Source organism: Carassius gibelio, chromosome B9 (assembly GCF_023724105.1).
Source record: "Carassius gibelio isolate Cgi1373 ecotype wild population from Czech Republic chromosome B9, carGib1.2-hapl.c, whole genome shotgun sequence".
In the NCBI taxonomy this organism is placed as follows: domain Eukaryota; kingdom Metazoa; phylum Chordata; class Actinopteri; order Cypriniformes; family Cyprinidae; genus Carassius; species Carassius gibelio.
The window spans coordinates 15,751,542-15,778,839 of NC_068404.1; the positions used below are offsets into that span (position 1 = coordinate 15,751,542).

The 27,298-nt window shown below is 37.4% G+C and overlaps 1 protein-coding gene across 2 annotated transcripts in view; it reads left to right on the forward strand.

The window, feature by feature from the left end:
* The first annotated feature begins 9,407 nt into the window (after nt 1–9,407).
* LOC127964566 (tomoregulin-2-like) overlaps nt 9,408–27,298 on the forward strand; it is a 54,777-nt gene continuing 36,886 nt past the window's right edge. The window contains exons 1-2 of one of the 2 annotated variants that reach the window (XM_052564792.1): nt 9,408–10,065; nt 19,338–19,447. In XM_052564792.1, coding sequence (XP_052420752.1) covers nt 9,882–10,065; nt 19,338–19,447 — 294 coding nt within the window. In that variant the 5' untranslated portion in view covers nt 9,408–9,881. The remainder of the gene's footprint in view (nt 10,066–19,337; nt 19,448–27,298) is intronic. The other variant, XM_052564791.1, reaches the window with a different exon arrangement.

The following is a 27,298-nucleotide window of genomic DNA, read 5'->3' on the forward strand; positions in this document are numbered from 1 at the left end:
TAACCCATGTCCCCATTTGTCAAAACGCTTATAAATCATACAGAATGAGTTTTTTTTTTTTTTTTTTTTTTTTTGGAGAAAGTAAAAATGCATAAAGTTTCCTGTGAGGGTTAGGGTTAGGTGTAGGGTCATAGAATATACAGTTTCTACAGTATAAAAACAATTATGCCTGTGGGATGTCCCCACTTTTCAAAAACAAGTGTGTGTGTGCGTGTGTGTGTGTGTGTGTGTGTGTGTGTGATCTAACTGTTGCCTTCATTGCCTTCATACAACAGACTCACAAAGAGCAGACATAACACTGAAAGTCACCATAACGTTTCCCAGCTAATAAATGAAGATTAATTATTGCTTTGAGGATCTTGACCTCTAACACAAGGCGCCCATGAGACGTCTTCAGGAGGTTTTCTGTTTTCCTTTTAAATGAATTACAGATCCCACGATGTCTGCCATTAAGGTTTATACCGGTTGCCTCTTCATGATAGTTCTTTTATCTCTGTCATCCTGACTCAGTCTGCTCTGGATTTACTTTGACAACATTTCCCAATAGGTTTTAGATTTCATTTATTACCCTAATCACAGCGAGCCATCACCAATACATGGTTTTCCAGAGGGGCTTTGTAAATTACTCCTGGTGCTTAGTAGTAATAATAAGAAATTTTACAGAAAAGTCATTGCTATTTTGAGAAGTGTGTTTCTTGGGTAATCCTTAGAATGTTTCTTGGGCAAAGGTCAAATCATCAAATAATGGTTAACTGTGCCAGACCAAGCTTAGGAAGGTCCAGTTAGCCCCTACTGGTAGATGAAGTAATTACATTATTCTCCAAGCTGCTTCTTTGATAGCCTTATTCTAACTATATATGTGAATATATAATATAATATAATGCAACATAACATATTGTTGCAAGAATTTAAATTCTTCTTTTTTGTAAGAAATATATTCAGTGTTTGTGTAGAAGTTTATTTCCATTACAAAAAAAAGTATCTTTTATAAATATTGGTTCGCTTATATACCTCTATTTGGAGCAACAGGTCAGAAAAATCATCAGCTCTGGTGTAACATCCCTCATTGTGTGCCATAGCATGGCAGCGGCCAAACTCTTTCAGTGACCTCTCTGTACTTGGACAGCTCTTGACTGCTGCCACAACATCACCTGCTGTTTCGCAGAGGAGTGCTAATTAAATTTGGAATCCAATTACAGCAATAGTAATGAAATTTCCAAATGGGGAAACTCTTAATCTGTTCATTGAGGTGTTTAATTACTAGTGAGTGTGTGAGTACGAGATAGACTGCACCGCTGCATTTCAAGACGGCCGCAGTGGAGAAACACGAAGAAACGTGCCTATATACTGTAGGTCTGTGTCCAACATTTGACTGAATCCACACAAAGAGCTTTAGCAGACCTTTTTCACACCAGGGGTTTAGTATTTGACGCAAGGCTAATTTGAATGAGGAACTGAAGGAGCTTGGTGGCAAAAAAAAAAAAAAGAATGAAAAAAAGAGGTAGTCTGTGGAGAGTTGGGACTTTAGAGTTCACCTAGCATTAAAGATTTTATTCATGCCTGATTGGACTCATTTCTTATTTTATTTTACTTATATAAAAAAAATTCTCAGCTTGAAAGAACCTCTTTGAGATCCCTTCGTTTAACCCTTAGTCTATATGGGTCAAAAATGTGGGTGTTATTTTCCCCCTAAATTTTTCATATGATGTTTCTGACACTAATATATTATAATAATATATTATATTAATAGGACATTTGGTATCTTAAAGCACAAATGCTGTTTATAAAGTCTACATTCTGTGGTTTTCATGGCTCTGCTGGATACTGTGAAGGAGCAATAAAGTGTTACTAAACAGCCCTGTTAAAGGCAGTTTAGCGGCCCTCATATTGCTGTGTTGTTCGTGATTGGCAGTCTTTGATTGTTCTCATGAAATGCTCGCTGTTTATTGCACAATCCACAACACCTATTTGTAGTATGACATTTTAACTGCTGCTTTTACACCAGGGCCTTAATAACAGAGCTGTACTGAATGCAGGCAGAGGCTGAACTCTTTTGTTCACATTAAGCTATTTAAATGCTCCATGATTACTCTGAGATATGTCCAAGTTTAGATGCACACTATAAAGACACATTTTTTTTCTGATAAACAGAGCAGAAGTATATTTGATTCACATGTGAAGTTTACCTTTTTTAAGTTCCTCTGAATAAGAAAATGCATTCTAAATGCCTTAAATGTTATTATGCTATTTTTTCCACTAAAAATAACTTAAAACTTACTAATCAATGTAATTTATGATATGAGCCTATTATAAAATAACTAAAACTTCTTAATGCAAGACCGACAGACAGTAAGATAGACAGACAGACAGACAGACAGACAGACAGACAGACAGACAGACAGATAGATAGATAGATAGATAGATAGATAGATAGATAGATAGATAGATAGATAGATAGATAGATAGATAGATAGATAGATAGATAGATAGATTTGACATACAGAACTGTTTTGTTTTATAGTGTACAGTATATTGTCCACAAGTTCTGCTGCAGTTGCTGTAATGTCCACAGGAGGCAGCATGTGGTGCTTAAAGACTTCTGCAATAAACCCATGAGGCTGTGCAGGGGTTGATGGGTAAAGCCTGTGGAGCACAAAGGTTCGGGCAGATAAGGCTGTTGTGTGTCCCCATGGTGAATCAATATTTTTCTTCGTAGCAGCTTAGCCAGAAAAAGGAGAAGGAGGAGTTGGATTTCACAGCCAGAGAGCGTGACATTTCTGCAGGCAGCTCGCTCAGCCTCACAAAGTATCAGAAAGCTCTATGTCGCTCAGATTTCCAAACGAACACTTTTTTTTCTACTGTGGATGAGTTACACTTGCTGTAAATTACACTCAGTGCATGGTAAATAAAGAAAAAAAACTGTGAATGTAAAAGTTTCAGCAAGTGCAAATTTACAGGTTTACAAATCTAAAAGTGCCTGTAGATTTTTTTCTCCTCATAAATTTCACAGTAAAAAAGTGAAGTAAATGATATATTTTAAAAAAAAACATTTTAAACCAGTCTTTTCAATGATGGGAACTTCAAATTACAGTTTTAATGTCAATTCAAACCCTGAAATTGAAGTAATTTACCTCAGAGAACATCTGATCTACTTAATCATGTGTACCAATCACTGATCTCTAACTCTATATGCAGTACTGTGTCATTAAAGTAGAAATGGTAATATTATTAAAAATGTTTAAAGAAATCGTTCTGACACCACTTTGAAATTAACGAGCTTGAAAGTGTCGTCAGCTTCTTCCTTTCGTTCCTCTGTGGAACTAGTCTTACCTTTTTTTTCCATAAATTAAAATGGGCTGGTTCGTTTTTCTTTATAATACTAAATACATCCACCTCATTCCAATTAATAACCTTATACAAACTTAAAATAAAGTTATGCTAAGCTTTTTAAATAAGCATTTCTAAAATGTGATATTTGTTTAGACATAAATCTAGTATATACTGTAGTTCTCATACATCTGTAGATCTCTGTCTAGAAGCTGACTCTGAAGACCATTTACTAAATTACTGTTAATATGAATGTTAGGTTCAGGGAGAGATCAAAATAGTGGTTAAATTTATAGCACATATCAGTTTAAACTATGTATGAATGAATATAAATTCCATTTTTAATTCAGTTCTTGATAATAATGCATTCTTCATGGTCCTTGATGGACCCTCATAGACATTCGAAGGTTAATAGACATAAGTGTCTAGGCACTTTCATTATGACATCCTTTTTTCTTGTACACCTTTGCTTTTATTTCAGTATAGATGTGTTATTGAGTGCATTGAGAAGCTCAGGAATTAGTGGCTTTCATCCAAGTGTTTTTTTTTAATGCTGGAGTGCTCATCTTCAGGTTCAAAATCTGAGTCATCTTTGCTTTAAATAACACTGCTACAGGCAGAGTCCATAACTGCAGTGATTATGTCACTTGTATAACAGAAATTTGCTTAATTGTAATCAGCGATTGAAAATTTAACAGCAAAATATTATTTGCTTCTCTGCTTCAGATATGAATAGCTGTATTTAAAGTTGTGATTGTGTTTAACTCAGTATCATGGCTGGAAATTGGAGCATTTGTAATGTGATTATTGATCATCGTACTTTAAAAGCCACATGAGGTCATGACGTCTTGCTGAGGGACTTTCTGATCAATAGATTACAAGCAAAAATAGATGCAGTGTGGCTTTAATAAGCTGATATCAAGTAATTGTTTACATGTTGCTAGTCCACAAATAGCAGTCATTCAGATAACAGCTTGCCAGTCAATATCTCTCATCTTCAGTTGCATTCATGCACAATAAACTGCAATGGATAATACTTTTTGTCTGCATCCTTTTTGTAGCTTGACAGCCACTTGTCACCATGCACTTGCATTGTGCTTAATACTTATTTTAATCCAAGCTCTACTGTAGTGTTCCTCTGCCTCTATGCTCATATTTCACACCGTCATCTCATATCCTGTGTGAAACAAGCACCTTCTCTGTCAGTCTGTGCCACAGCAGGCCTTCGGGGCCCCTGGCCAACAGCTGGAAGTGGCAGTTTGCCAGAGGTGCTGTTATGTTTTACTGCTGTCGATAAGACTCTGAACTGGCAGTAACCCATGACTATAGCTGATTGGCGAGACTCGCCCGTGCCCAAGTTATGGAGTGACAGGCCTATGATTAAAGAGCTCATGAAACTGGCCATGTTAAAGCTTGTGTTGAGATAATGTGGTCCATCAGTTTAGAGGTGTGAAGTTGCATGGTGGTGTGCTAATTGATGCTTTGATGTGATCATTTTGCAAAGCTGTGTAAAGGCATACATCATTCTGATATTGTGCCAGACAGAATCATGCCACACTAAAGGTCATAAAACACCAAGTCAGCGGTCAGTCGTCGGCGAATATTGGGCCATCCCTGAGCCCCTGTCAGCTCACTCTGATTGGCTGCAGTTTAGCAAACCAGTGCAAAAAGAATAATAACAAATGAATAAATAAAATGTAATAAAGTGGTAAAGCAAATGATTAGCATAGACGGTTGTTTTAATTTTACATAATCGTAAGCATTTTAATATGCAAATATTTTCATGATTATGTACATTATTATTTTCATGACTGATAAGTGATCAATATGTTTCGAATTCAAAACTATTCAAACTTGCCCATACTGCCAAAAATACCAAAAGTTGGTTAAATGACCATGGTGTTGGTGTGCTTTACTGGCCAGCAAACTCACCAGAACTGAAGCCCATAGAGAATCTATGGTGTATTGTCAAGAGGAAAATTAGAAACAAGAGACCAAAAAATGCAGATGAGCTGAAGGCTACTGTCAAAGAACCTGGGCTTCCATACCACCTCAGCAATCCTCTCAGAATTAAAACAAAAAAAAAACTTGAAATAGTTCAGCTTGTGTGCAATGAGTCTAGAATACAAGAAAGTTTGCTTTTTTTATTGATATAAATTTTTTTTTTATGTACCTGTACTTACAACACAGGCACAAAATAGTTTAAGATATGCCTTTTTTGGGCATTAAATTATGTCACAAATACCAGTCGTTGGCGTTATTCATTTTAATACTCTCCTCACGTAGGTTTTGCCTCTGAAAGGAAATGCCTACAAATGCATGTTCAATAAGGTCAGGTGCAAAAATAGCCTAACTGTGTCCACCCCATTTTAACGCTAATTCCTGTTAATTTATTTCTGACAGAATTGTTTTAATGACAAAAGAAGTAAATGTAAGTAAATCTGGCCCACAGGCTGTTACAGTACTGTCGAAAACTGCACATTTAGTTGGCCATTGGTTTAGTTGGCCATTGGTCACATCATTTTAGCCCACATGCACATGACATGAGATGATAGCACATGGGTCATTATACATGAAAATGTATATAGCTTGCTGCCTTTATATTTTAAGAAAAGGGTTTCTCAGAAAGGGACGATCATTTTAGGTGGTCGAGACAAATTTTCTCTAAACTCAATGTTCGTTTTGAGCTAATATATTATTTACATCACTAATAAGAGTTGAAAACAAACAATTCGGCAGTCCTGTGAAATTTGTCCTAGCGTATTTTGGCAACAGTTGGGTTTGCTTGTTGCACTGAACAGTTCAAAAGTGAAGGCAAATTAGTGTATTCATAAATAACAAGCCATATCATTTCCTTAGCATTTGTCTAGGATGTCCAAGAAGGAGGATAGCAATCAATTTGTTACTGCTGAGAAAATACACAGCTGTACTGAAATCTGTGTGCAGTATCCAGCAGCAGCAGCAGGGAACAAAAACATCTGGTTGACTCTGTATTGTGAAGGAATTTGTGTGGTTTTTTTTTGTGTGTTTTTTTTATGTTCTATGGGTAAGCAGGAGTTCAACTGTGAAAACAAATCAATTAATTCATAAAATTCTCCAAATGACTACATTATTCATTTAGAGTCTATATGTATTATTGATTGCATGCCTGTGGTACAGTTGTTATGCAATAAGTGATTTACAATTTTCCTTACTGAGCAATTGTTCTAATGGGAAATGATTAATAATACCAAACTACAGGCATCTTGGGTATGAAACTATCAGTTCAAGAGTTTAACTTTTTATAGAATCATTTCAGAATATTCTTAAATGATGCCATGCAAAGAAGATCAATATCCATTATTTATTCATGCGATATGCTTGGCAAGTTTTTTTACATACACAGATAAAGAGATGAGCTTCTCAGCAGGTTATAGCAAACCACCAATAGAACTTAAGGGAGCGTTTTAAAACTCCTGCATCATTAACGGATCCCATGCTGCTAGAAGACTCCAACACCACACACTCCCTCCAGAGATGTGACCTTCTCACCGGTCCCCAGGCAGCCTTCCTCATTACCCTGCACACCATACTCTTCCAGAGAAGACTTACATATAATGAAACCATGAGACTCTAGTTGGCATGTCAACTCTCCAAGTATGTTCCACAGGGGATTTTTCCAGTCTGGGTAAAAGATAACATGTTAGATGTGATGTAAATGATTTATAAAAGGTGACTTATAAAAATGTATAAACTGTCCCCATTCCATCTAACTGGGTGGAATCGGGACAGTTGTTGCAATGCAGAAACCAATGCTGGGACTGAAGAGTGGCCCTTGAAGGAAAGGAAAAAATATACTGAGGATGGCACTGTGAAAGAAGTCCAGGTTAAAGACACCATTACTAGTTCATACGCTTAATTAAACCCACATTATACCATATATATTCCTCTGAAAATGTTGAATTCTTGGGGTTCGTTGATCCTCAATATTTTTGCCATATCAAATAACTAAGAGCAGCTGAGGGAGACTTGCCAAGATTCCTTTTTAAAGGTGGTTAATTTCATATGGCTCTGATAAAGATGTCAGGACTCAATTCCAATAAAATAAATGTCAGAAAAAAGCAATTTAGCCATTCAAAAGTCCACTTTTTAACATTGCAGTTGGTTTGAATATCTTTTATCAGTTTTCTTCCTATTTCTGAACAGGTTCTACAAAGGACATGAACCTTTCCATGTCTCCTGCAAAACGAATGATTAATTAATGTTCCATAGTCTTAATTACAAGGTCAGATCCATCATGTGATACATGATACTGCATTGAGAAAACTACAGAAATCCTAGGGCAAGGGCGTGCTGTTTTATCTGTCAAGAGTGTCTGTCGGTGATAGCCCAGAGCCAGCTGCTCTCCAGAGGAGCTCTGAGTCGTGCTAATAATACCGAGCTGGTATGGAGCCAGACTCCAGGAGAAATGTGGGAATGATCAGGTAGGAGAGAAAAGAACAGTGGAGAGTATATCGTAATTTTTCTTGAGGACATGCCCAGAAGTCCAGCTTTAAACCGTTAAAGCAACAGGTCTCAAACCTATTTTCCAAATGTACTCTTTGCTTAAAGAGAAAACATGCAAGTAACTACAGACATCTTATTGGGAAACACATACTGTATGACAACATTCCTAAGAAAATAAAACGATTCGAGTTAATTCATCTTTTTTATTTGCTGACATGAATTTGATAGATGAGGCATGTCAGCATGTTGTCATCATTTATTAGTTCTGCACTCAAACAGCCTTCAAAATGACTTACATTAGTGAACAACTGAGGGTATTCATTTTCATAAAGGACAGTGAGTTTAAAATGCTCTGGGAAAAGAAGAATTCAACCAAAAATAAAAATGTAGTTCCAAACTAAAACAACAAACAATACATTCTGACTTAGTAAATGAAATTGCCTTCCATAGGTTTGACATAAGTATCAACAGATACCTCTGGTTCTCCTTTGTCTTGTAACTTAACTTTCTTTCTTTTTAGGAAAGAGTTGTAGAAACATTTATTGTATTTTTGTGTTACACGGTTTGTAACAGTGAAGGTATGTAAATTATCCTTAAAAACTCAGTGAGTAAGAAGGAGATTGGTGAGGAAAGTCACCAAGAGACCAGTGACAGATCTGATGGAATTACAGGCAAGAGTTTGGAGAAACTCTGCATTCAACAACTGTTGTCCAGGTGCTTCGCCGCTTACAGTTTTGTTAAGTGGCAAAGACAGCCAGTGTTAAAAAACACATATGACATCTTGGCTACAGTTAACCAGATGCCATGTGGATAATTATTAATTCGGCTGGAAGAAGGTTTTATGGTCCAATAAGGACAAAATTTAGCATTTTAGCCATCACACTAATCGCCAGATTTATGGGTGGACATGAAAAAGGCTGTCCACTCACAATCTCCAATTAGGAAAAATAACAGTGAGCTGATAGCTAATGGAGACCAATCAGCAAGACTGCAATTGCTGTCAAAAGAGGCATATATAATATGCCATTTGCTTGCTATAGAATGTGAATGTTTTTTTTTTTGTTTTTTTTTTGCATCCTCGATACATCGATTTTCTTAGACGACATTTTGCGTCATTAAAAATGCAATTTCTGTCGCTCTTCTGGCGACCCGTATCCATTAGCGTCTCTGCAATTTACATTTCCACCGCAGTTCATCCGCGAGCGTCGCAGACAGTCGTGAACTCCGCCTGGCCCCTTGGTTTTCTCTAATGCTGTAAGTCTTTTGTTTAGGACACGGGGATCATTTCACAACCCTGCAAGTTTCCGATCGATTTCTGCTGCCATCGTGCTCAGAGCAGCAGTGCTCAATTACTGAGAATACTTTCTCGGCATGGCCCGTCGCCCACGCGTTTGCAAACCAAAGCTCTGTTAAAGTAGACTACGGGGTACACTAGTCTGCACTGGCCGTCGATATGCTTGAAGCTGGACCATCTCTTCGCTCCCGACACTCCTGCATCCCTCTCGACCAATCAGATCGCGGGATCGTCCCGCCCCTCCCGGTTTCTTAAGAACACGTGATCCGAAACGCTCTGGAAACCTGCCGCTCGCGTTCAGTGCGTTATTGTGGTTCACAGGTACAGAGGAATGTCCCTCCGCGAGACTCTGACAAACTCACGGCTCTCCGCGAGCGCACGGACTGAGGACCAAGGACAGTCTCTCTAAGCCGCGCCTCAGTGGATGTTGTAACTTCGGCATGTCACTCGAATGGGATATATGAATTTTTGCCCCACTTCTGTTTCTTAAAAACACCCCTTGCGTCGTTTTATTCTTGCCTTGCTTTTTGAACATCACTTCCCTCCCGATCCCATCCCTCCCCTGTCATCGCATCCAGACCTCTCTCATTCATATCTGCACCCTCTCGCTTCGGGCGGATCCTCGCTCCGGTCATCCAGAAACAGCTGCTTCATGGGGCACACTCCGTCTGTCGGAAAATGTCCCTCCCTTGGCTTCTAAGCGCATTGGCAAAGTTGACAACACTCGGACCAGGGCTGTCGTTGTGCGTCTGCGAGCAGCGTCGGGGGAACTGAGATGGGTGTCACGGTGGCGGCGGCCCTACACGAGCCCCGAAGTCCGCATCAGTGGAGCCGGATAGTGGGACACTGGGTATGGATTGCAGTCTTGTCCTTTCTCGCCACTTTCCCGGTGCAACAACTTGGCGCATTCCCGTCCTCTCTCAGCGACTGTCAGACTCCGACTGGATGGAATTGCTCGGGTAAGATGTTCAAGAAGTCCGTTGAAGGGAATACGGTTTGACGTTCCCTTGGCAACGGAAGACGGTTGTTTATCATACAAGTAGCATAAGTTATTGACCTAAATTGTTCCTAATGTATGGTGGAGCAAGCTTATGCAGTTCACTGCTGCTAAACAGATGCTGAAGACCTGTTTACTGTTAGTTTACTGACATTATAAATAGTTTATTATTAATTTCCCGTTCTTTCTATTATGAAATACGTAAATAATGCTACCTTCATTGGAACAAAAATGAATAGTTTTCTCCGTCACAATTATACTCGCCTCAAATCAGTGCAGCGTGTAACCCAGTCGATCTATAATCGTTATTATTCTCCGCTCAATAAACTGTCAACTGTTTTTAGATATTGTTTTGCCTGCGGTTTAAATGGCTAGTTCTTGTTCGCACGGATCAAACCACGATTAGTCTACAGTCGCTGATACCACATTTCCTACATGAATTGACCTGTTTTTCAAGTTCAGTGCGTTCAAAGGAAAAACGGATGCTTCTGCATTAAAAACCTTGATTACCCCCAAACAGGCAGATTAGCATTAAGTGGCCAGAAAAGCGGCACTTGTCGTCATTCTATAGTATAAGGAATTTACTTTTACTCAGAATTCTTTATTTTCATGTAGGCTTTTTTGTTTGTTTGTTTGTTTGTTTGTATTTTTTTTTTTTTTTTTTTGGTTTTTTTTTTTTGGGGTGGGGTGGGTATATACAAATCTATAATTTGTATAGAAACAACAACAACCACAAAAGTTTTACCTTGGTATTGGACAGTTTTAAGCTTCTCTTACCTAAAGTTATACAGCGAGTGAACAAGTGGAGATATTTTTGTCAAGTTTAAATGCTTGCCGTCTTGAAGAATGCACGTATAAGAATCCTTTTAGAAACCAGGCATTTCTTGCTAACAATTCCATCAAGATGGCATAATAATCTGTATCATCAGACCGTTGTCGACTGCAATATTAAATGTGTTTTGATTTGGATTGCGGCCGACCTTTCACCCTCACTGTGAGCGCCGTTCAGATGATTGCGGATGCACGTGAAATAATCATCATGCGCGCCCTGACGCGCGAGGGACGCTCGGAGCTCGCCGCATATTTCTGCTCAGTTTCCCGCCGTGGAGCTTGACTATCAGTCGGCAGGTTACTGTGGGCAAATTAGGTGTCGTTCCAAAACGTCTGTCCTTGCCTCTTGCTTGCACTTTGGTTATACAACTCATGGCAATGGCATGCATGAGACGTGGGAAACTCCACCGCAGACATGCCTGAAGGCCACTTTCGTGTTTCCATGGTTTACAAAAAGGTGTTGATAATATATAATTAATTTTCCTAGTAAATCCTGACTTCAAATGCAGTCATACAATCAGTGTAGATAAAAAAAAAACCTTAACACTTATTGCCATAATCAAACAGGTTTACAGATAATATTCTATTCAAATGGGTATGGCCAGTATTTGGTATTATAAATTGAGTTTTTTTAATAGCAGATCTGATTGTCAGGGGTGCCATTTAAAAGCATTTAGAGCCAGTTATTCAAACAGTTGTCAGCACATTTGTCAAGCTTTTTGAAAAAGTGTTTTTGTCTGTTTCAATGAAAATCAGTGTGTCCAATGTTGTTTTGGAACAAATTTACAGCATTTTAATATATTTTAGGTTAGCTGTCCCTTTACATTATTGTTGAATTAGTGCACACAGCAAACAGAATGACTACATATTTGGACATTGCATTGCAGTGCATTTATAACAACGTAAGAGAGGAACCTGCAGCGTTATGGCATAAAACCTGAATTTCCAACTGACTGAATATAGTTTAAATTCCCAGCGCTGAATTATGCGCTGAACACAGCAGCAATGTCCAGCAAAACAAATGCAAGCCAGCTGTTTAGCCAACAGTCCTAACCTAAGGCCATTGTCAGTGGATACAGGTAGTGTGAATACTTTTGCAAATTGCATGCCTTATTACTGAAGTATCTTTTCTGTTTATGATCAAAATTCTGCGTCAACTCTTCATAAATTAAAAAAAATTGATGTAGCCACTGTTTTTTTTTTTCTGTGGAGCACATAATAATTATTTATTCTTTTTCAATGTTGTTTTTAGACCTTGCCGTTCTTGAAAAGCTCTGTGTGTTTTTGTGTGTTTCACAAAAGAAAGTTATACTTTTTTGGAACAACATGAGGATAAGTAAATGATAACAGAATATTCATTTCTGGGTGAACTACCTCTTTAAACATTTGATGTGTATTAGATGTTTGTTAGAGTTGTTTCATATTAGTTACACGTATCCAGATTTTTTAAAACACACTTCTTCTACTTCTCTATCTCTAAAGAGCAGAACATTCTGAACAGTTCACCTCAAACAAAAGCCAAAAACATTTTCAACTGATAACAATGCCCTGAGGTTTGAAATCCAGCTCTTTAATGGCCAGACAACTGGTCCGACGTGTGGAGCTGTCTACACTTCACCTTTAGAATATGTGTGTCTCTAGCAGCTTGCTTCTCTCAATTAATCATCTCGCTGTGAAGGCAGAAATAACAATCTGCATCTCCCCCGATACTCTCCCGTTTGGCACATTGTGAGACTTAACTTTGGCTCACACTTCTCATTTGTTTTGATAAAATTACGACACTCTTGAGGAGAGCGAGGAGACCTGCAATACCAGGTGTTTGAGCCAAACAAAGTTTCCTATTTCACTGCAGACTGAAGAAACAAGCAGCTGGAGGTAGCACTGGCAACACCCTTAATTAGGACTGTTAGAGCTCTGTTACTGATGAAGTGGATGTTGTTGGCTAATTATGATATTGGAGGTGGAATTTTTAATTAGTACAATCTTGTGTTCTTCGTGTGTATTTGTAAGATACAAAGTTCTGCAACACATTCTCAATACTAAATCTGTCCTTCAACTTGTCACTGTAAAGTTACAGCCATAACTTACAACCTATTTGTTTTAAATTGCCTTCTATTAGCTACTAAATAGCTATTATGCAAAAGTGGCCAAGCCATAGGACAAATTACGCTGCTCCAAATTCCCATTCAAAAGCTGTTACCAAGGTTATACTGATTATGAAGGTTTTTTTTTTTTTTTTTATAATTTGTTGCTTTAGAATCTTAAACGGACTTGGTGGGAATCCCTAACTATGAGGCACTAAGCAAATATGTGGCCTTATATAGAATGTCTGAAAGTGTCAATAAAACAGAAATAGCAACAGAGGTTTTCTTCCAGAGTGTACCTTACATCTGTATGCAACTAATTATAAAAAAGAAAAATTAAGTGTGGGACTTGGTTCTACCCATCAGTTGATGACTGGATTCTGAAGAAGAGTTTAATCAGCCTAAATGATTGGAGAAATCTTATCACCAGAGAGAACAGATTTCACTGGAAGATTTGATTGATGTTTTTATTAAACATTGTGAGGTACATATTTTATTAAATTAATATTATAAATAAAGGTGACTTGACTTAACGAGTAGTATGTTATCCAGCATATTAATATAAGAATTAAACCATTTTTTTCCCCTAAAAAAATCCAGGATGTAAAATGTTCATTTTATGGCAACCTTAAAGAAAACTTGTTTGTTTTTTAAAAGAGTTTTGCCTATAGAGCATCATTGTTCAGAGACAACTATTTTTTTTTAACCAATGGCGTGAGAGAAGGACTGTCTTTTTTTGTGACCATTGCCATTGAAACTATTTGAAATTATTATTTTGAATTGTTTTTGTTTGTTTGTTTTTTAGTTTTTTGTTTTATGTTTGTGGCATTAATATTACGCAGCTTTGAAATAATGTTTTAAAATATTAAGGAATTAAAAATATTTATTTCGTGTTGTATTTAAAAATATACTGTACAGACCAAAAGTTTGGACACACCTTCTCATTCAAAGAGTTTTCTTTATTTTCATGACTATGACAATTGTAGAGTTACACTGAAGGCATCAAGGGCTATTTGACCAAGAGGGAGAGTGATGGGGTGCTGCGCAAGATGACCTGGCCTCCACAGTCACCGGACCTGAACCCAATCAAGATGGTTTAGGGGTGAACTGGACCGCAGACAGAAGGCAAAAGAACCAACAAGTGCTAAGCATCTCTCGGGGAACTCCTTCAAGACTGTTGGAAGACCATTTCAGGTGACTACCTCTTGAAGCTCATCAAGAGAATGCCAAGAGCGTAATCAAAGCAAAAGGTGGCTACTTTGAAGAACCTACAATATGACATATTTTCAGTTGCTTCACACTTTTTTGTTATGTATATAATTCCATATATAATTCCACATGTGTTCATTCATAGTTTTGATGCCTTCAGTGTGAATCTACAATTTTCATAGTCATGAAAATAAAGAAAACTCTTTGAATGAGAAGGTGTGTCCAAACTTTTGTCTGTACATATTTATTAATATGATCTAATGGATGTATTAGTTTAATGCTACAGGAATAGTATAAATTCTATAACCTTCTTTTAAGTCTGTAATATATACTCTTGTTCTAAATGTAATGTGTTCCAGAATGTTCTAATATCAGTATAAGATATGTTTGTCGGGAGGTTAAATATAGTGTTTGCCTTGCTAGTGACAGCTCCAAAAGAACTCTACAAACCATTGTTGTGGATAGTCATGCATCAACTGTTATCTTATTTACGGCCGTGTGTCATGCGACTGTTTGCATGTCACATTTCCATATACACATACATTGAAGTTCATAAGAATCCTGCGTTTAAACCAAACTGTGTTCATACTTAGATAAAGTCTATTTTGGATTCAGGAAGAGTTGCTTTAACTTGTTTTTGTGAGCCGTCAGATAGTAGAGCATCTTAGGATGAAAGATGTAATTTCCTGTTTGGCTGCTCTAATCATTGCTTTGTGACTTCAAGGAATGACTTTGAGGAATTTTTATTGAAATTTTCAGGATGTTTTTTTTTTACTCTCTTGTTGTCCGTACACACACAGCGCTTTCTTCACAAAGAAAAGGAAAACAGATCTTATCTCTCCGTGTAGACAGCTACTGAAAGATTGTCCTGCCAGAAAGACTTTAAAGAGAGAAGAACAAAATTCCTTTCCGCTCATGGTAACCCACCCCTGCTCAAAAAAAAGCATTTTTAACAGACTTCCAAAAGCTTATTTACATTTAAACAAATTATCTGACTGATGTCTTGGTTAAGTTTAAAATCTGGTTAAGCATTTAGAGGCCTTTCAGTGTCCTTGATGAACTAATTACCGTAATAAAATTGCAAGGATGCCACTGCCTGTTTACAGAGCTCATTTCCTCAAGCGTGACCTGATAACTTTCCTCAGTCTCTGTTTTCACTTTCCTGTCCTAACCTTATATGGCTTTGAACTTGTTGATGGTCCAGACCAGGAGAACATGGACCTCAGGGGGTACATAAGAATCTTCTTAAGGGTTACATAAAAGGATAGTTCACCACCACTTAAAATAAAATAAAAAAGGAAAGAAAACATTGTTCCTGCTATGACTATGTCTTCTGTGGAACATAAAATTTATTTTGTAGAATCTCAGTGGGGTCCATAACAATTTTGAACCCCACTGCCTTTCATTGAATAGACAGATATCACTGACTCCTTATTTTGGTTGAAACCAGTTTTTTGTAATAATAAATAATATAAAATGCACAATTCTGTAAACAGAACACATTTCTGATTTGTTGTTGATAAAAGGGTAATCAAAATTTATTTGTGTGGCTGTGAAAGTTCAGAAGACGAGAAGTTGGTAAACACTGGTCCAGACTGTTGAATCATTCTTAAAGAGCCACACAGATGGGACATCAAAAATTACCTGTATTACAGTGTATGATGTAGCTGTCCATCAGTGTAAACAAAGTGCAAAGTAATTAAACCAAAAAGTACACGATTTATAAAGTTACTGGCTTCTAAAGTAAGGAGTCGACTCTGAATCGCTGAAACGAGTCGTTATAGATTTCAAATCTTTTGCCCATCTCTATGTACGTCACTAGGAACACTTTGCATAATAATCTCCGCCTACCGTCTTGGGAGAAACGTAACTCTGACCTGCCCCACCCACCCACACAGACGCTCTGGTTGGTGTGATAGCATCATGTCGAGGAGACAGTGTGTTTTTAACTGTAAAGGCAAGTTTGTTTTATTTTCACTGCCAAAGAATGAAAATCAGAAGAACCAATGGCTAAAATTCATTTTTACCACAATACCAGAGCAGTACAACAAATCCCTTTTGTTGTGTTCACAACATGTCACTGATGACTGCTTTTCTAATCTCGGTGAGTACAAGGCGGGATTTTCAAAGCGTTTGGCCATAAAAGAGGGTGATTACCAACTTTATTTAGACCAACAAGCATTTCCGAATCACAACGCGAAGTATGATTATGAAGTTATGTGTCTGTTTTCTAACCGAGCGTCTTATCAGTATGTGTGCTGTCTGCAGCTTTTGTCTGCGCTGATCTTCATTTACAAACACGTCATTAAAATGAAGTGTAACAAGGGCTGCTAACAGATATTCTGTGATAAAGTAATCCATATGAAAACAACGCAATGTCTGTTTTTCACGTCTCCCTTCATTATATCTAATGTGACCACGCTGAACGCGCTATTCAGATTCAAACTGAAACGCTTGAATACACCCACACAGAAGAAAAAGCAGCGAGACTGTTGAAGTTTTTTTTTATTTTACTGTTTGCTTCGCGATGAGAGGAATAAGACATAATTCACCCCAAACAGATGCTAACGCATTGTTTACCGTGGAGGTGTGTGCAGAACAACCAATCCAAACTGGTTCTGTCAGTTGACCAATCAGAACACAGTATGCTACCGAAAGGTGGGGTTTAAGGAAACTGAATCTTTTGAACAGCTTTGCGCGAACCGTTTGGGGATCTCTGAGAATTGAGGTAATTTTAAAATGATATTTTGACAAAATGACAATGTTTTTTAACCTTGGATGGATTTAAACCTATTGTACAGGACTTATAAACAAGGATGGGAAGCTTAGAATTTTCATCTTACTGACTCTTTAATGTATTGTTTTATATGTGTGTGTGTGTGTGTGTGTGTGTGTGTGTGTGTTAGAATATCTTTTCAAGGTCATCTGGTGTGTTTCTTATCCAGTTTCTGAAACAGTGGCACCTCATGTGTTGTTTTATTTTAATGGAATGTGTTTTTTCAGTGTCGCTACAGGATGCCACTGCTTCAGATTAATTAGTCTGAATAGAAGGATTTTGTGTCTGGTGAGAGAAAAGCTCTTGTGACTCAGAGCTCCATGTTCCTCTCCGATCCATAACACCAATTCCCCCTCCTGCTCCTGTTGCCAGGTGCCTTGTTGAATACTGCATGTTTCAGACATGCACTCAAATGTCTCTACCTGCGTTGCAAGGTCAAACTGTATTATGACACAGTTATGGAAAGGCAGCCAAGCAGTAGAGGTGTGACAAAATGTTTTGCATCTGTATGCCTTCGCAGAGGGAGTGCTTGTATCAATAATGCAAGCAGATGCATAATGCCCGCTCAAACCAAAGAGCAATGTGCCACATTAGATTTGTGAGCCAAGTGGATCTTAAATGCAACTTCCAGAACAATTATTTGTATGTTTGATAATAAAGTTGTATTTTTCTCAAACAGTAACTCTTAAACACTAAGTCAGTGGTGGTACAATGATGTTTGGACAAAAACATTCTTCAGAATATCTTGTGTGTTTGTGTGTGTGTGTGTTCTGCATAAGAAAGTGTTTGTTTGTTTGTTTTTCTTTGCTTTTTTTGGTGAAGTATGCTTTTAAGGCACCAAGGAATCTAGGACTTCTACTGATGCTGCCTCAAAAATGTGAGGAATGAATTTAAGGAAAATGTTTTGTGTAAGAAGCATTAGATTCAAATTAAGGCATGAATTCTTATTTTATCAGTAAGCCAAGGGATTGACAATGGTTTTGACTAATTAGCTTTGGCAAATTCTCTGACTGGTATTTGTTGCTTCAGTAGGCTGAATTGATTGAATGTCAGTTTATCACAGCTCCTTAAGAACAGATTGTGAACAAGATGAATGTTAATGAAATATTCCTGCTGCAAAGCGTGAACAGCTACTAAGTTTAGGGATTTATGCTCATACCAAGAGCTGGCATAATTTCTCAAGGTCTCCAGAACTGAGTCTGAGGCACATAATGTGAATATTGCAACTGTCTCGCAAGACTACTGTTCTTTTTGCCCCCTTGCACCGTTTGAGGTGCATTGATAATTTTTTTTAGCTGAAATGCAAATAAGCCACAAGCTTATGTAAGACATATTTCCACGCTGTATGTGGCCCTTTAGCAGGGGCCTAAAGTAGCTGCATGTCCTCTGGTGTTGTCGTTACAATGAGCAATGTTCTGGTTCTTTCTAGCTTCCAGGCCTCACCGGATAACACAGGGTAAAAATACTGTGTAGCACTTGCAAGAAGCTTATTTGCTTTGACAGCAAAAATCCCAGGGCACATGAGCGGACCCACTGTTTTGTGTCGTATAGTCTTATTATGATGATATATGGCACTTTGATTCGAAATATATGCTGGTAATGTGGAATGTATCATGAGATATTATTCTTTGCTTAATGTTTGTGTAGTTTTTTTTTAATACTAAGCAAATGATAGAGATGCTTATTTCAAGCATAATTATAAAAGGTATCAGATAAGGGCTGAATGATGTAGTGCCTAATGAGTAAACTCATTACTTGGAGCTTAATTGTTAAATGAACAGCAGTCAGCTTTACGCTGAATAGTAAAATGAGGTTTTGACTCAGCGGTGGCCTGTTTTTGAAACAACTCATCTTGATTGTAATCATCTTAAGGAATCCTCGTGGACTTAAACTGTGTCTGTGAGCTCTTGATTTTTGATGAAGTGCATTTTTTTTGGAGTCTGTCCGGCTCCTCAGCAAAATAAGAATATTTTGCAGAGCATGTACTCAGCTTATTATAAAAGCTGAATAAGGTTCTCATGCGGCGATTCCAAGAAGTTCACCATGTGCTGAATCATTATTCCTCCATGAGCACTTGTTTTATTCCAGATAAGAAAATGTCTCAAGAGTAAAATATGGTCTTGGCGAATGGAGGTGCTCATCACAAGTTGATAAACCCTTCAGAAGCCCTGCCAGCCTGCCTGCTGGATGACGTGTTCGTACCCTTAGTTCTGCTGACTTATTTTTATCAGAAGTGCTTGAAAAAAACATTATCCTGCTTGTGCTGGTAGTGTCTTGACACTGCTGTGTTTATGCAGATATTCATGGTGTTTTTTGCTCTTCGTGTTGTTGCAGGGGATGATGACCGGGACACAGATCTCTTCCTTTGTGACACCAACACTTGCAAGTTTGATGGCGAGTGTCTCAGAATTGGGGACATAATAACATGTATATGCAACTTCAAGGTAAGAATCGCTAATTCAGGTTACAGGTTACATCAATACTGTAAATTAAATACTTAAATACAGAAATAAAATAACTTTGTAATTTATTTATTTATATTTGCTTTACGGAATCTTTCATTGCAACAACATTTCACTTTACATAAGTAGAAACTAAAATATAAAACTAATAAATGTATAATGTTCTGAGTGGATGAGCCACACAAAGCAGAACCTTTTATGATTTCTTTCAGACTCCCATGTTTCTCTGTTGACCTCATTCAAAATAATGTAAAGCAGTCTCAGTCACCATGAAATCAAAATTCAACATTTTTCATTTTCGTAACCTTTGTGGCAGTGTTTGTTATGAGTGGTTTGTCCGTAATCATCATTTATTGTTTTTTGTTGTTGTTGTTGTTGTTGTTGTTTTTAAATACATACCCCCATACATTTTAAATTGAACAAATTAACATGATTATGTGTATACTGTACCATTGTGTGGCTAAGCAATAAGGATGTCAAATAAAGAACATCACACTAAAGAAGAATCTACTAAATTTTTGCAGCCGGTTGCCGGTTCATACGCTGTTTGTAGTATAAACTGCACAATCATACTGTACAGTCCTATAAAGGCTAAACAGCTTTGGATCAACCTACACCAATTAATTCTAGGTGTTTAGAATGTTTTGAATATGAGTTGAATGTAATTTGGAATATTTTCTAAATATTCAAGCACTGATGCTATGTTTCATCCATCGAGCAGCTGCAATGCTTGCCAAAACCCAAACCCTTGATTACAACCAGCAACTGTATATAATTGTACAATTTCATTTAATTCAAAATGTTGTCCAAATCTTTTCACAGTTGTTTTTACAAATTTAAAACCAATGGCCTTTAGGAGGTAGGAAAAAAAATATATAGTATAAAATCTAGTAGACGCAAGACTGTGATGCCATGATAACAGTAATTTCGAGTATTCTTGAGTATATTTGCCTTTCGCTGTTTTCAGTCTAAACGATTTTTAAGAAGACTACTAGAAAGTGGCCCACTTTGTCTGCTTTGGCCTTGAGATCAGAGTGAAATGAAGCCGGAGAGAGTCGGTCCTAATAACATCTGAGTTTGGTCTAAATGAAAATGCATTAGAGTCCCTCCAAGGCACTGAGCACATAGGCACTCAATGAGTCTGTTATTTTTATCCCAGCTTGCGAAGGCACATTAGTTTCTTTGGCGAGATAAATAGCATTACCTGTTTGCCCCCCTCCCCTCGTCCTTTATTTATTTCTTGATTTTTTTGTGCAAATAGGACTCAGACTCATGATGGTGGTGTGTTTTTTAAGACAAACCCCATTCTGTGTCCGGCCTCACTGGGTCACATTGTTTTAATTTGTTTTCAAGTGAGGCACTAATGCCGTCGGCGAGAATAGGATCGGCTTGATTTAGGCATCCTGGACTGTGTGCCACATGTGTGCAAGTGAAACTCTGGCGTCAGCTCGCTTAAACCTAATAATGGTCAATGTCTTTATTCCATTAAGTGAAATAATTCATCAAAGAAGGATCGTCGAGAGGCTTGTGACGGGTATGAAGCCCAGGGAAGTCTACAGTCAGGGAGGTAGTGTTGCTGAAAAGAGGAAGAAGGCTTGAATGCCGATGAATAGAGGTCATTCAGCCCCTGATGTTCATTTAGTGATGTTTATTCACCTCACACCAGCTCTCAGAGGCGCCTGCCACATCACTCATACTGTGCTGTTTATTTAAGATTGGTTCTTTAATGTTTTTTTAAGTAATCGTTATATCTGGATGTTTGATTGAATTTTACTACTTTCTACATGGCTCACAAAAACAAGGTCGCAGGGGTCTGAACATTATATCACTTTTAAGTGTGTCTTCTTTATGTGCCACTCAGAGGAGAGAACCCACCTTTAAGAGAGAAGGACCACTTTTATACGTATAAGTCTGCTTCATCATACCACGCTGAATTAGAATTCACTAACGGAGGCGGCCAAAGGGAAGCTGCTTGGCTTTGTGTGTATAGTAATAATGTTCTCTATTAAAATGATTTATCAAAATAGGAATTGTATATATATCATACAACAATCAAAAGATTGAGGTCTGTAAGTTTTTTGTTTTGTTTGTTTTTTGATGTATGTGTGTGTTAAAAGAATATGCTCATCAAGCCTGCAATTATTTGATCACAAATACAACAAAAGCAGTAATATTTTGAAATATTAATACAACTGATTTTTTTTTTTTTATCCTGTTTTCATCAGTCTTCAGTGTCACATGAGCCTTAGGAAATCATCGAGCTGGTGCTCAAGAATCATTTATTATTATTATTATTATTATTATTATTATTATTATTATTATTATTATTATTATTATTATTATTATTATTATTATTGAAAACAGTTGTACCACTTTATTTATTTGTTTGTTTGTTTGTTTGTTTTTTCACCCAATTATTTTGTGGAAACTTTGAAACAGCATTAATTTGAAAAACAATTTTTGCAATAATGTAAACCACTTTACTGTCACTTTTAAACAGTTTGATACATCCTTGTGAAATATAATTAGTTTTAGTATTATTTCAAGTACAGGCCCTGAACTTTTGAACAGCAGAGTTTCAAGTGCTGTATGGTATTTGATCCGTTTTGATTGAAATCTTGAAACATGGTAAATGTTTAGTTATTATTCTGTTTATTCATGGCAGATGCAACTCTGCTTTTACTGATTTGTTTATTTTATGTTTTCTGTTTTTATGATCCATGAATTTTTGAATAAGCATGATGAAGTTCAAAAAAAATTGTGAAATGTAAAATTTAATCTAGCCAAGAATAATTAATCAAACGCACCAAAGTATCCCTGTGGCCAGTGGAAAGCAGAAACTGAGAGCAACGCAGAAATGAAAGTCATTTCATTTACGTAAGTACTTGTAATACTTGCAAAAACTTTCTTTAGTACCTTATTGCATTGTGAGAGGTTGGTTAACCCCAAAATCAATTTAGCTTTTTTTATGTGATTTTCACCTGCTGGGAAGTATGCAGTATGGCTCTCAGTTTATATAATGTAATTTACAGTATGTCTCTGGACCACTGAACAAGTTAACTTTGAAACCTGGGGACACAACATGAATCCCATAAATGGTTTTCCGAAAAAAAAGTTTGATGTGATGAGGTAAGGCTTCTCCATCAGAGCTTATAATGGATACGATTACTAAAGATGCATGTCTCTGACACAGCAGCAGGAGTTCTGGAACAGGGTGACAGGTCAGTTTTAATCATCAGAGTGATTTTGTGTTGTGTTCAGGACAAAGACTCTAAAAAAAGATGGACAATGTATGTCCTTACAATTTCCTTACACTATTAAAAAATGAAGCTAAAAGGCACCAGAAATGGCCGCAGTCAACTGATGGACATCACTTGATTCAGATTGTGAGGTGAAGCCCCATCTGCTCCATCAAGGTCCCATCCAAACTGTTACAGACTCAGTCATAAGAACACAGTCATCAAACTGGTTCAAGTGTTTTGACTTTTAGGGTCTTCTATAATACCTGGAGAAAACTGTCTGTAAGCATTTCCCCTGACTTCAGTACCACTTTCTCATCTTGTAAACTGAAAAAAATATACTTTTTTTAAGGTAAGGTGTTGCAAACAATTTATTTTAGCTACATAAAAAAAAAAAAAAAACGCATGTTGAAATGTATTTAAATGTAGCTAAAACAAATTTATTTTTATTTTTTTCAGTGCTCATGAGTCACTGGAAGTATGAGATGTCAAATATTCTGTCTCTGCTCATAGGAAATCCATTTTTATTTTTATTTTTATTGTACAAACACGAGGCAAGATTCACGTTTGCTGCCAGAATGGTGTAATTACATTTTCTACCAGCAGGAGCTTAGAGGGTCATGCTAAGCAACCAAACTTTGAACTTTCTGTCTCTCAAACACTTTTTGGCAAATCCTAGATCAGTAAACTGTTTGTTCACCCAAAGAAGACCATTGTCATAATATACACACTTGAAATATGTCTCAAATGATTTTGAAAGTGTCAACTGACGAATTAAAAAAAAACACATTGGACCCTATTGACATTCATTATATGGAAAAAACAAAACTCCAAGTATAACGTAATTTTTATATGTTTCACAAAAGAAAGAAAGTTAAACTGGTTTAGATGACATTGGGATGATTGATTTTAGATTTTTTTTATAAATTGAAACTTTTGTTTTATAGATATACTTCCAAAAAGCCTGCTGTTGTTCACTTGAAATATCTGAAAATACAGCAAACAGAATGTGCATCTGCCCCGTCAGATTTTGCCCTCTTTCTAGCAAATCTGCAATTGTCCTCATCTGGACATGTACCATCATGTCATAACGGATCGTGTTCTTGTGATTCTGCATGTTCAGTCATGCTTGTGCTGATGACTCACTGTGTTATGACACCTCTGATCCAAAGCTCTGATGCTCAGTCATTCATGTGCACTTTCATTGCTTACCCGCGTGATTCATTCTAATGGGGGGTTATTGCTTAGCCACAGACTGCCTGGGCTTTTAGTTTTTGGCTTGATTGCAAGCTAGTTTGTGGCATTGTCCCTTGACTGTTGATGTGTGGGCTTGATTCAGTTTAACTTGACTGATCAATTATCGCAGCCATTTTCTTCTCTCTGCTTGACTCGTCTCTCACACACTCCGATTCTGGTTAATACAGCATCCCTCTGACCATTCTCCGATGACTGAGGTGTTGCCATTTTAAGATGGATGTGTCCCGGCTGACGTTTGAGTTCTAGCCAAGGTGCTGCATTCAAGTGAAAAGCAGCATCTCCTTCAGTTCTCTTTTAGCGTGAACTCTGGGAATGAACTCACAAGGCGCGCAGACAGTGGCAGAAGGTGGACGCCTTCCCTTCGGGCCTTCGGCTGCCCATCATAAGAGCCATTTTCAGCCAGATCTCTTTGCATATATTTCCATGCATTTGTGATCCTTTTATCCTCCAGTCACATGATTTCACCATCGCTGGAGACAGATTAAAAGTGGGGCTTTATTCCCTGGTGCCATTAGAGAGTCCTACAAGACTACGACAATGAATCATGTTGTACAGGTGCAATACTAAAATGTTCTTGGAGTGCCTGCAAATGCAGTTTTGAGTGTATCCTCATGTTTGTGTTGAGGAATAAGCAACAGTCTGCTTTGCAAATTCAGAGTACCTAAGACCTGATAAAAACACAATTTATTTCAATTTGCAAGCACACAGTACACAATAGATGGTAATAAAAAGATTAATATTCAAGGGAAGACTTGGAATAAAGTAATAAAAAGCTTTTTCTTGATCACACATATTTCATTATTCATATTTCTTTTAAAATCTGGCATCCATGGCACACCATCTGGATCACATGCATGGATCACACATGCTCTTCTGAACTGTTTTTCTTGCTTTTTAATCCGTTTTTTGTCACTTAAGTAGCAATTCTATTCGATTCTCTCAGATTAGTATTAAAGGCTGCTACCTGTTGATAATATGGTATAATATAATGGTATAATAAAATTGTTCAGTAAACATTTTGGATTTTATGATAAAATTAAATTAAATAAATTAGATGCTCCATCAAGGAACAAACTTAAAAATAACCAAATTATATTTTCTCAATTGTCTATTTTTAGTAATGAGGTATATTTTTGCAAGAAAAAAAAAACATTAATAAAACATTTCTTTCATAATTCATACAATAAAGCAATATCAATTTTATAGAATTAATTTAGAATTCAGCTTATGTGCGGTCACAGTTGTATGGATTTATTGGCTGTTTTATATTTTTGTGGTTCTCCCAGTCACAATTCAGAGTCCTTTTAGAAATGTGTTTAAAAAGTACATAATTTCTTTGTGTGTTTGGAACCTGTTTAAAAATCATTTTTTCGGCAATTGCGTCTGCCACTAGTGATGTAGAAATTACACCCTTTTGCTTTAAATGACTTTTAAAGGAAAAGAGCATTTGAATCATTTTGGATGACGCAGAAGTCTTTGACCAGCTTTTCATGGCCGCCCATACATTCAGCCTATAAAATAAAAAAATAGGGTTCATTTTTCTTTTCCTCTCTTTATTTCACGTCTATCACCCCTAATAGCTTCTCTCCATGAGCTGCCACAGGAGATAACTTCCACCAATATATCAAAAATGAAGCAATTAAAATCAGGAAGGAAGTTATTTCAGGGTGGAATTAGGTCCAGTTTCCTGTTAAAAGTCAGTCTGGTGGGATTGAAAATGCAGTCGTACCGGCAGCACCTGTTTTTTTCCTCCTGGCTATATTAGATGCAGAAAGTGTCATACATCCATGTACACACACAGACCCTCGGCTGGCATGTGCTAGACATGAGACCGACTGACGGGTTGGCAGCTGGAGAGTCGGTGGTGTGGGGATTTTACCGAAGTAGGTGATGTTGGCTTGAGTCTGATGCCACTCAGGATAGCAGCATCTGTATCAGTCCCCGCGCGGCTCCCCTCAGCCTGTCAGACGCTATTACCGAAGAGCCGTCTCCCTTGACAGGGCCCGGGAGCTCCTCGCTGGGAAGAGCGTCGCTCTAATCAAGAGCAGACTGCCAAGCGGTTAAGGAGGGAGGCAGGAGCCTTTCCACCCATCCTCACTAGCCTCCCCCCACCCTCATCAGAGGCGAACGGCACATACACAGGCATCCTGGGAATGGGGAATGTCACTCAGTCACACAATGGCAGGCACATCTCTGTGTGAGGGGGCGCAAAAAATACATCATCTGGTGAGACACGCACCAGATTCTTTTTTTTCTTTTTTTTCTTGTTTGTGCCTCTCCGGGATATCGTGTCTGATCTATTTCTATTTTTTTCCCTCCCATGACCCTATTGGCCACCCTCCCTGAGAGCTGTCACAGATAATGTGCTTCTTTAAGAAAGAAAGCGTTGAATCCAAATGCACTAAGACGCAGTTACTCTCTTACTTTTCCAGATGAGACTGTAGTTAAAAACTGTAGTTCTTTACAAGTTAAACTCATTCAACAGTGATGTGTCAACACTTACAATGAAAGTGAATGGCGCCTGATTTTAGAGGATGTAAAAGCAGAAATGTCAAGCTTAAAAGCATTTATCAATAATACATATAATAATTCAACTTTATATGTTATTTGATGTTGTTTAATTTACATCAACCAATATGTTTTACTCCTAAGCTTGTGGAAAAGTGCTTTTATTTTGACAACGATAAGAATGCTTAGAGCTGAGCCATCTTCATTAGTTTACATTCTTTCTTTAACAGCTCCGCCTAATAAATTATTTCACTTTATTAATATATATATATATATATATATATATATATATATATATATATATATATATATATATATATATATATGTAAACAAAGAATTTAAATAGTAAATGAAGAAGTAGTGATGGAACAAATTTCAGCAACCAAAAAATAAAAAAGTATTTGGTTTTGATCAAAATAGAAGGGCCAAAATCACTGACAATACAGTCAAGTTTACTGTAGTTAGAGTTTCTATAATGGTCATTTTGCACACTCGTGTGAAAAAGTGATATGGCATGGCCAAGTGGTGACCCATACTCGGAATTTATCCCATCCAAAGTGCACACACACAGCAGTGAACACACACCCAGAGCAGTGGCCAGCCATTTTTATTTTTATCTTTTGCTGTGGCACCTGTGGAGTAGTTGGGGGTTCAGTGCCTTTTTCAAGGGCACCATAGTCATGGTATTGAAGGTGGAGAGAGCACTGTACATGCACTCCCCCCACCAACAATCCATGCATTTATGAGTCTGGCTCTCTAACCATTAGGCCATGACTTGCCCAAGGTGTCAATGTGAACAAGCAACAACAGGTGAAAAGCTGTCGGCTG